This window comes from Polyergus mexicanus, unplaced genomic scaffold, assembly GCF_030449975.1.
Source record: "Polyergus mexicanus isolate NDT 795.1 unplaced genomic scaffold, iyPolMexi1.0 SCAF_23, whole genome shotgun sequence".
NCBI lineage: Eukaryota > Metazoa > Arthropoda > Insecta > Hymenoptera > Formicidae > Polyergus > Polyergus mexicanus.
In genome coordinates this window covers 1,477,768-1,489,456 of record NW_027223343.1, presented here as the reverse complement: position 1 = coordinate 1,489,456, position 11,689 = coordinate 1,477,768, and the positions used below count along the sequence as shown (strand labels likewise).

The window sequence follows — 11,689 nt, the reverse complement described above, 5'->3', positions numbered from 1 at the left end:
TAATTTCTCTGGAATCGCAATAAATTAATTTATTTTTTTCTTCGTGTCTAATGCATTATGTTTTCTTTTCTATCATAAATTACGATGCTCACTCTATATGTAATTAGAGTAATGTTAGAACGCCTTATCTTACAGAGGCATAATGTTGAAAAGATAAGGCTTTTAATAATCCGGGAACAGATATAACTATAGCTCCTTGACACCGGAGCAAAGTGTATAAATCATATAAAAAGAAACATTAAATTCTATCGAATATAATTTTTCATTAGTATAAAATTCTCACTACATCATCAAAAAGCCCGATTATATTTTAGGAAATTATTATCTCGAAAGAAAGTTTCTGCAAACATTAAATTCATTCTTTGGAAACAATTGTAATATATTTTTTCGCGACATATTTTTTATACCATTGGTGAAGAATAAAAATTCTTAGAACAGTCATAGTTAAAGAGATTATAATTCTGATAATTTACAGAAATTAAAATTATAAATGTGCTAAATTTAATGCAAGATTTATATTTCTATACATCTATAAATAAAATTAATCAACTTGTACTCTGAAATCTCATGTCAATCTCGATTTTTAATCTTTACCTTAAAATTTCTCGATGCTCCTGTATATACGCTTTCCACTCAGAGTACTTAGTGATCGTACGGAATTTGTTGGACAAAATCTCGAAACGTGCCGTCGTAAACCATAGTAGAAGAGCGAGAAAAACATTAGCGCTTACTTGACAAGAGACTTGATACATACCGAGCGCTTGATGAAAATAAATCATCGCTGTCATCGGTTGATAGTCAACGCGAAATGGATATTCTATCTCTAACGGAAACATACGGGATTGAATCAATGGCACTAAAAGTGACCCAACTAAAGATGCAGCGGTCAAAGTCAAGGTAGTTCCATACAGTAATATATATTTATTAATATATTGTTGAAACACATCCTTTTCCTCAGCATTTGCTCGTTTATAACAATCTTCCATTTTACAAATCACATTCTATAAATTTCGAATGAGAGTGAAAGAGATAGAATTATTATAATTTTTTATGTACCTAGACATTAGTAGAATATATTGGTACAGAAGGTGCATTATTTGATTTATTTTTTAAATATACGATAAATAAGGAAACGGAGTATAAATCAAAAAGGATCTGATTCCTTATTAAACATAAGTCAAAAATAGAATAAAATTTTTTCGTAAGAGATTTTATTTTTGAGAAAATTGAGTAAAAATTAATAAATTAACATTTATGCTTTTTGATTATAAATTTGAATGGCTTCCTATATATCTCTTTCAAAATAGATCATATAATTCAGGTTAATAAAATTGTGCTTATTTAAATTAGGATAAGATTCAGTGATTTATCTCACATTAATTTATTATCTTGCAAAAATTATTATACGTGTTCCATATCTATTCAATTGTCTTCGTATAAGTAAAAGATATAAGTAGATAATATTATAATTTTTTTGTCAATTAAAATTCTATAATAGTTTCAATAATACAAAATTCCAATATATTAATAATTGTAAAACATAACGATATAAGTTTTAGCAAACAGTCAATATTTATCCAAAAGTTATTAACAAATGAAAGTTTAATTTTCTAATAGTTTTTTTAACGATTAAAAAAATAAAAACTGAGAAATCTGTAATTGTACAGTTCCATATGTGGTTTTGCAACTATCCACAATGCGAGGTCTACCTCACATCACCTGGTGTTTTCACTGCGGGCGAAACGATATCTAATTATATACAGTTCGACATGTGTGTGGGTTTGCGTGCACTCTTGTTCCCGCATCGACAAAGTTCTCATTAAATAGATAATAAATGCGGAAGCTAAAAACTTTTGAAGGTTTTTCAAAATTGTGACATATGTCACATTAACGACATATGTCAAGGTGAAAATTAAATTAATTGAAATTACTTCCAATAATCTCGAAATATTGATATTTACTTTTATGCAATATGGTTGTGTGTTGTGTATGCAATGTATATAATAAAATAATAAAATTATATAAAGAATTAATACAATTTTCTCATTTTATTGTTGTAATATGCAAATATATAATAAAATTATCTGTGCAATTTATAATATATCCGCGCAAAAATGTTCTGTGCACAAAATATTAATACGATCCATTTATTTTCTGTGCAATGTGTACACTACTGATCAATATACCAGATATATAAATATGAAACCGGAATTTGCCCATAGATTGCCCTAGCTGTCAATGTAGTTACCGTCAAACCGCGTCATTGGCGCCATTTTCTTGTTTCGACATCTGATAAAGATTTTCAACTCACAACAATACAAGTTTCATACAACAGCATAGTTTTTAATAGCGTCGAACATGTCGAATTTTGTGCCTGGAAAGTACGATTTGCGGACAGCATTGATTTTCTGTTACCATTTGAAGAAAACTGCTGCAAAATCGCATGGAATGCTTGTCGAAGCTTACGGTGAGCATGCTCTTGGTAAATCACAGTGCTTTGAGTGGTTTAAAAAATTCAAAAGTGGCGATTTTGACGTGAGAAACGAAGAACGTGAAAGACCACCGAAAAAGTTTGAAGACAGCGAATTGCAAACATTGTTGGATGAGGATGACGCTCAAACGCAACAACAACTCGATTTGAATCAAGCTTTGCGTGAAAAACGACCAGAATATCAAAAAAGGCAACGCAAAGTGATTTTGCTTCATGATAATGCACCATCACACACAGCAAAACCGGTCAAGGAAACGATTGAGACGTTTAGTTGGGAAATACTTTCGCATGCGGCTTACTCATCAGACTTGGCTCCATCCGATTACTACCTATTTGCATCGATGGGACACGCACTTACTGAGCAGCGCTTCAATTCTTACGAAAATGTACGAAAATGGCTCGATGACTGGTTTGCCTCAAAGGAGCAACAGTTTTTTTGGCGTGGCATCCAGAAATTGTCAGAGAGATGGGAGAAATGTATAGCTAGCAATGGGCATTACTTGGAATAAAATATTTTTTATCATTTTTATACAATAAACGTGTATTTTCTATACAAAAATTCCGCTTTCATATTTATATACCTGGTATAAAGATAACTGTTGTTTCTCTTACTTGTAAACGATCGTGCTGTTGCGTAAATAAAAATATCTGCAATGGAACCTCACAGAAGATACCTAATGCACAAGCTAATTGCATAATCAGGAATACATTATCGAGATGATTACTGATCGAATATATTAATTCGATAATTATAAATGCACCGTTTACGCCTGATAAGAATCGAAATATTCTGTCACGAATTATTTGAAACTTCGTGGCAGTTGGTGGTAGAGGCCAACAGCAAGCAAACATTAAATCCATCTTAAGAAAAGCAATCATTTTATCCAGCGTCGGTGTAGCTTTCATATTAACTTATTATTGCATTTTCTTTCATATGCGCGTTTAAACCGCAACTATCCTTGCGTGCTTTTCTCGCGATTTTACAAAGAATTGTAAAATGCAACATAAAAAAAAGAACTCCAAGAAAATATGAGATAAGATCGCGCGGTATAAAACAGTAGTAACATTAAATATATATATCGAGTGAAATATTAAAGCGTTCATTATTTCTTTCATTCGCATTTTCTTTGCTTTCAACACTATGCAAGCCTAAGAATTAATAAATTATAAGACTGGCGAGAGTGTTTTACCGGTAATATAATGCTACGCGTTCCACAGCAGTTATTTCACGCTTGAATTATTGCGAGAACTATTATGTAGTCTGCGTGTGTTTGAAAGAATATTGTATAAAGAGAATAAGTATTGTATATAGAACTCGTGTTCCAATTAAACGCTGCGCAAAAAGTATACACAGCTGCAAAAAGTATACATCGCTGCGTAACTTAAAAAAAAAGGATACTGTAACTAAAATAATTTTTTAAACTGTCCACAGCACTGCAAGATTTATATAGTTTCTGTATACATTATTTTATTAACTAAAAACTTTATGCGAAACATTTGAAAAAAAAAAAAAAACATAAGCGGAGTGCGAATATCAAAATAAAGATTTACGACATATTTTATATATTTATCTTTTTCTATATAAAAAAACATTACCATAATTGATGCATTTTTAATTTTATTGCATAGATATTTATTTCGGAATAAAAAGTGTACATTTATCCACACAAATTAATCCACATCGTTAGAAAGAATTGCTCGAAATGACGTCAGATAAGAAAATGCCATGGATACATACTGTAAAAATATTTAAAGAAATCTGTAAATCCACGATTTCTCTTAATTAAAATATTTGATTTTTAGAAATAAAAGTAAATATTATATATGTGTATATAATTGCATAATAAAACAATTTTAATTTATAATTAGAACAAAGATTTTTGTGTGTCTTCGTCACATATAATCATTTAGTTACAAGACTAAAAAAAAATATAAAAAATATAGTATATATAATATTCTTCCTATTTTATATCAATTTAAGTGGGATAGATAAATATTTCTCTTATTCACATTGCATATCTTAAAATGTAAAAAATAAGATGCAATATATTGTTTTATATCGGGTGATTGCATAAGTTCGTGCCCGATTTAAATATAAACTTCAATAGATTATATTTTAGAGCTAACACTTTTATTAATCAATTATATAGTCTCCATTCTTTTCTACAATGGTTTTCCAACGATTTTCTATAAGCTTGTCGATTCCATTTTTGAAGAAAGAACTTGGTTTTTCTTGAAAAAAGTTTGTAAGGTGGTTTTCGACAGCTTCCTCGGAATTGAGATTCTTGCCATTTAAACTATTCTGCAAAGACCGGAACAGATAAAAATCTGAAGACGCAATATCTGGAGAATATGGCGGGTGCTGCAGAATTTCCCATTGCAACTCCTGCAGTTTTCCTGCAGCTTATTCCTTTCAGTCGGGAGATGCGGCACCCACGTATCAAGCTTGGAAATGTATCCAAGCTTTTTTAAATGACGAAAAGCGGTTGAATTATCGATGTTCAGCCTCTCAGCAATATCCTCAGTTGTAATCCTTGGGTTTCTTTCCACTAAGGCATGCACAATGTCATCATCGATGCCAGAAGGCCGTCCAGAGCGGGATTGATCCTCCATGTTGAAATCACCATTTCGAAATCTGCCAAACCACTTTTTGACTGTTCGGAGAGCAGGAGCGCGGTCCAAATAAACGCTTTGAATATTTTTTTATGCAATCCCAACACTCACGCCTTTCCGAAATTCATATAAGCATTACATGCCGCAAATGCACCTTTCGTTCTCCATTTTTAATGATTTCTCTTATGCAGAAATGGACTTATCTGAACAATGTCTGACGCTAAATTGACATAAGACAACGTCATCTATTCGGTGTAAGCAACAATTACCACACGAAAACAATAGAACTCCGCCATGCAGCAACTTAATGCCATCTATGAAAATCGGACACGAACTTATGCAATCATCCAATATAACTATGATTAACGCTACAATATATTATCATACAGATGCGTAATGTTGCAAAGATAAAGCCGCGACCAAACCAGGAACAGATACAATAACAGGCCGTTGAGCTCGAAGTAAAGTGTACAACATAATCTTTTGTGCAGCAACTCCATATTCATACCACAATGAATTATATGCAGCGTCCCCGACATAAGAACTCTATAATATTGTTTGAACATTTGAATGTTCTATAACATACGTTTATATATTTAATTTTGTTTGTTGAAACTTACCATACTCATTAAATGATCAGCTGGCCAAGTGCATAAGAATACTTTTGCCAATGATGAACAGCATACAATCGAATATTGCATTTTTACAAATATTGGAAATTGCTGTTTTAAAAAACAATGTTATAATAAACATAATGTAAATACATATTAATAGATAGCACAGAATAGCACATATACACGCATATAGAAAAATCTTAAATCAATATCGATTTATTTAAATGATATTTTGTAATCAATTTGTTTTTATAGATAGAGTTGTTTATTATGTGACAATAATAATAAATTATATTTTTGCTTTTTAGAATAGATTTATTATTTATTATTTATAGATTTATTATTTGATACTAAGACAAATAAGAAAGTAAAGGAATTTTCCCGAACAAGTGGCTGGCAACCTTAACTCCTCTATGATTTATCATAACTTCACAGAGAAGTTAGAGTGTCGCCAGCCGTCTATTCGGGGAAACAAAAAAGTGTCCTTTACACACTTTTTCACATGCTTTAGTAATTAATATAAAAATAGATTAATAAAATAAATAGATACACACGCCAAGAAAAGTAAGGCCGCTGAATACTACCGTTACAGTGCTAACGCCTAGCGATGATAATGTTACGTGTGAAATGGAAAAAGTTACTTGTTCCGTAAATCTGTAATGATTTATTAAACTACATAAAAATAGCATAAATATATATAAGCGTGTATATATATATATATATATATATATATATATATATACATGTAAATAAATATAATTAGCAATGCAGCCTACTGCCGCCATCATATTTATATATACAAATCGGTTTTTAAAAAATTTTCAAGCAGTTAAAAATATATATCTTAAAACAAAAAAATTTAATTATTAATTACTTTTAAAAATATCTTAAATAATATATTTTAATTTCATTCAAACATATGTTGTCTTAAATTTATAATATATATTCTTATAACTGTAATATATATATATATATATATATATATATATATATATATATATATATATATATGGTATATACGATATATACATATATGTATATTATATAAAAATAATATATAAAATCAAAGAAAAGTAATTAAAAAAACCAATTTAATAAAATATATTTAATAAGGAAACAAATTTTAAAGAGCTTGTTCTTACATAATTAGCTAATTGTTTAATTATGTATTTATTATTTATCATTATATATTATTTGATATTACGTTTGATTTTAGATTAGATTTACTTTAAAAGCTCTTGATGCTCTCGTATACACGCTTGCCAATCAGAGTATTCCGTAGCCATGCGGAATTTATTGCCCAAAATTTCAAATCTAGCCGTTGAGAACCAAAGCAAAAGAGCAAGAAAAACGGTGGCACAAACTTGAGCGTAGACTTGATACAAAGCAAATGATTGATGTAAATAAATAATCCCTCTCATCGGTTGATAATCAATAGAAAATGGATACTCTAATTCTACTACGGGATGAGCCAGCACCAATGGCACTAAAATTAAAGCAACTAAAGTTACGGTCATCAACATCAGTGTTACGCTGTAAATTGCTATATTTTTATTTATATATCTCTGTATTACATCCCTTTCTGCTAGATTTGCACTTTTGCTGTAATTTTCCATCTTCGAAATTACATTCTGCAATGTTATTAACAATTATTTCAATCCAGTTTAATTTTATGCGAATAAAATAATTTTGTTTAACTGAGAAATAAGAATTATAATAAAGGAGTATATAAAAAAATTTTTGCATTTCTTATATAAGTATTTTATTTTAAATTTAACTGTAATGTAAATATAATCCGTTATATTTAATCAAAGTTTTAGACCGAGATTTCTTTCAAAAAACTATAGCACACATATCGGATATAGAATATTTTGAAAGCGATGTGTTTTCACACAATATTTATTTCAAATATTTATATTTATATTTTATATAAATAATTTAATATAAATTTATATATTTATATTATATTACCAGATTATTCATTTTATACGATAGTTTTGCTTGCGTTACTCTACTAATCAAAATATATGGTATAGCGATATAAGGATGTATATAAAATTCGCTTCTCTTACTTGCAAACGATCGTGCTGCTGCGTAAACAGAAATATTTGCAGTGGAACTTCGCATAAGGTGCCTAAGACGCAGCCTAGTTGCATTATCACCAATGTATTGTCATACTGAGAAATAATCCTATACGCTACCGCAAAGATCATCAGCATGGAGTGCAAACCATTGAAGAAACGAAAAAGCTTATCATAAATAATTCGCTTTTTCGTTGCAGTGGATGCAAGCGGCCAACAGCATGCGAAAACCAAATGCATTCTCAAGAAAGCGATGAGTTTTTCTAATGTTACAGACCATGCCATAATAATTTTGATAAGTTTCCTCGATTTACAAACTGCACGTACTGCGTCGTGTATTTTAAATACAAATGCCTCGTGATTCTTTTTATCTATACGAGAAAAACTTGGGGGCGATAAATAGACAAAGCGTATTATCACATTTTACATAGATATAATCTCTATTTCGCAACATTATTCTAATAGATCTATCGTTATTGATAAAACGATGCACGCAACACTGCGAATAACTGCTGCGAGCAGCAAATGTTCTTTTCTGCTGAAAACATTAAATGCGAATAAATAATAAAGACTCGCGGGTAAAATAAAAACAAGCAATGCAGAGGCGCGTCTATAACATTTCTTTTATCAGTCTTTACAATCCTGGTAATTGCGCGGTATAGCGAGATGCGCAATGAATAAAGCATGCTCTCTTGATACATTTGCTATTATTATTTATTACTTTCACTTAGAAGCAATAGCAGTTTTAAAAAGGTGCGGGGGCTATATGGATATAATCTTTTCTCGATATAAGTAAATACTAACAACGTGCTTGTATGCGGTTATTAGAAAGAGAACGTAATGTACTTTTCACTGTCTTCGTTGCAAAGAAAAAGATTTATAATATATTGTATTATAAATGTCGTTTTTGAGACATTTTCAATATCTTCAAAAGATATGTTACAATAAAGCGTAGGTGATTTTTCGAAGTGCAATCTTAATTGTTAAAAGATGATATCAATCTTGAAATAAACTTGCAATCTCTAAGAATACAATTTTATAATAATAAAAAAAATCAATATACTATATTTTTATCATTATTATATTAATATTTATATAATTTCATATATATTATTTTTGTAACATAAAAATGTTCACTATATAAATTATGTCTCAAACATTAATATTTTAAAATTAATGTATATAAGCGATAATATTTTTTATAATTTCTTTTTTAAAATTATAAATTTACTATATATTGCACCATAAAAGTATCTCTGTACATTTGTACGTAATAATAGCTAATAATACATAATAAGAAAGAAAGAGAAAATTATTAATTTATATTTTTTGCGTTTTGTAATTCATACTTAATAGAGAACAATATATGATAACAATAAATTTAAATAATCAAATTAAATGTTTGTTTTTCTATACATAATTTATATTTATTAATTAATGTAATATTTTAATATTTTTGAACTTTTCAACTTTTATTTGATACATACATACATATATTTAATTATTATGACATTTTTAATCATTAATATAATCAAAATCAATGATAAAAATTTTCAAATATTGTTATAAATATGCCAAAGATAATTACACGCGCGCTATCAAGAAAAACTATATATATAAAATGTTACAAATCTATTACGCATGCAATATCGCTTGTAATGTAATAAAATATGAGAACGTAGCATAAAGAACCTAGAAATAAAAAAAAAACAATATTTTTACGAATGTCACGTTAATAAGAATGTCAAGAATTGATATTAACGCTTACCCTTCCGCAAAATCTTATTGAAATTACGGATATAAAATTAGTGCCGCAAATTACAACTGGTTTCTGACACCTTTGAATAATCATAAAGATTGTTCGACGTATATTTGGTAATGCATTAGTCGATGGAGAATCATAAATTTGCCAAGAAATATTGTAAGCCTATAAGAGAAAAGTTATAAAAATTTATCAGCGCTTCAGTTGCTTTCTTCAAGTTAGACAGAACAAAAAATTAATGAATATTTGTTTTCATAATTTAATTATAAAATAAAAAATATTTTAATTTTTTGATTACACAAGCTTGAATAGATTTTGCCTTTTTAAGAAATATTTCATTTGTTTAATTTATCATATTTTAACATGATACAATATGTAATCTATTATATATTATATATAATAATCTCTATCTCTTTCTAAAATAAACGTCTTATATCTCTATTGTTTTTATCAAAAAATGAAAATATTTATTTCACACTAGTACGATTTATATTACATAAGATTGAAAGATTAACCATATCGGTTATTGGCTGCGCCAAGTGCAAAAAACATTTTAATTAATCAATCCATATATTACATTCAACATTTGAGAAATACACCTTTATATAAATCTTGAAATATAATATAATTTAATTTGTTTTAAATCGGGTTTATTTATATACATAAATGTAATATAACTTCATTTAAGTTAATAACAAAAATATTAATGTAGCTTCTTTTTCCCTTTCTCACAACGATTTTAATCTTGACATATATATTTTTAATGATTTTGGATAATAATAATGGTAATAATTTACTATGATTAATGATTGGAATACATTTCGAAAGATTTTAACTGTTTATGGTTTATTAAAAAATTATTGATAAATAAAAGTTTCGCTATTTGATTATAAGATACTTTTTAATTTGAGAGCATATTAAATACTAAATACTCACATTTAAAACCAGCAAACCGCAAGTGATTACGTATATAGAAACAACAATCGTCATTTTGAGAAGTATTTAACTAGCAATACAATTAATTTCCCGTACATAAATAAATTAAAAAATTATAAAATAACAATTTATAAATAATATTAATTAAATTATACTGTAATATATATATTTTTCTTACGATACAATAAAATATTATTTTAAAAACCATTATAAAATAATGTTAACTTACTTGAATATATTTTGATACATTATGATGGGGGCTCGGGAGTTTATTAATAGTTAATATAGAGGGAGAACGCATTTGAATACCCAACAAATTTAATTTAAAGATAGCGTGCCACATTGTAGAGATTATCATCAAGTCTCGAGGATTATTGTAACTGATGCAAATTTAATTGTAAATATGTGACAAACCGCGTAATAAATTCAAGAAGCTTTGGATATCGGAAAAGAATACACGACATTGAGCGGTAAAAGTCTATCCATTATTATTGACGTAAGAATAAATATACTTGCAGCAATAATATACAATATATTAACGCTAAAGAAAAGTATTTCATGCATATGTGATGCATAAATTTCAACCATACAGTTTTTTCGTATGGCGTCCATATTTTATCAGGTTGCTCTATCTCGGACAATAATTTCTGCAAAAACCACAGATTACTTTGTAGCTCATATTGTATATCGATATAAATTCAACACACACAAAGAATGCATGCAAAATTGTGTGAATGAGTATTTCATCTTTGTGTAATATACAGGATGGTAAAAAGGTAACAATACGTTCTCATATTTTGAAGAAACGTTCCGTCACTTTTTTATATTTGTGTAAAAAAAAATATTTTTTTTATTTCGAAAATGAGAAAATTATAATTAATAATGTAAAATTTTAAATTTAAAGATTTTCTTTTTCTATTTCTTAAAAACATTCTCACTTTATCCCTCATTGAGTTTTATTATAAATGAGAAATAAACTAGTAAAATTAAATTGCAAGGGATATTAACCTGCAATTGTGTTTTCTATACATTCTATAATAAAAAAGATTAAATATTACTTCCGTGTTATATATCAGTTCCACCAATGTCTTCATTGTATTGATGAAATCTTCTCGATATACAGCTACTAGATTATCATTGATGTTACTTAATGGAGTAATTACTTTAACGAGCCTAAAAAGAAAATCGTGTA

At 28.3% G+C, this 11,689-nt stretch overlaps 2 protein-coding genes across 4 annotated transcripts; both read right to left on the bottom strand.

Annotated features, from left to right (window-relative positions):
- Nucleotides 1-500: 500 nt before the first annotated feature.
- On the bottom strand, nt 501-3,462 carry LOC138942583 (uncharacterized). Its single transcript, XM_070312919.1, has 2 exons — nt 3,104-3,462; nt 501-1,001 (listed from the first exon to the last, which is right to left on the bottom strand). Exons 1-2 carry the CDS (start codon nt 3,395-3,397, stop codon nt 591-593), a joined length of 705 nt encoding a protein of 234 aa, XP_070169020.1. The 5' UTR covers nt 3,398-3,462; the 3' UTR covers nt 501-590.
- Nucleotides 3,463-4,149: 687 nt separating this feature from the next.
- LOC138942625 (odorant receptor 49b-like) lies at nt 4,150-8,376 on the bottom strand. Of its 3 annotated transcripts, none has more exons than XM_070312988.1 (6): nt 7,791-8,376; nt 6,946-7,349; nt 6,273-6,390; nt 5,725-5,826; nt 5,492-5,650; nt 4,150-4,228 (listed from the first exon to the last, which is right to left on the bottom strand). In XM_070312988.1, exons 1-6 carry the CDS (start codon nt 8,082-8,084, stop codon nt 4,163-4,165), a joined length of 1,143 nt encoding a protein of 380 aa, XP_070169089.1. In that variant the 5' UTR covers nt 8,085-8,376; the 3' UTR covers nt 4,150-4,162. The 3 variants fall into 3 exon arrangements, with proteins under 3 accessions (XP_070169089.1, XP_070169091.1, XP_070169090.1); XM_070312990.1 differs by having other exon boundaries at nt 6,303-6,390; XM_070312989.1 differs by having other exon boundaries at nt 6,273-6,372.
- Between the last annotated feature and the right edge of the window lie 3,313 nt (nt 8,377-11,689).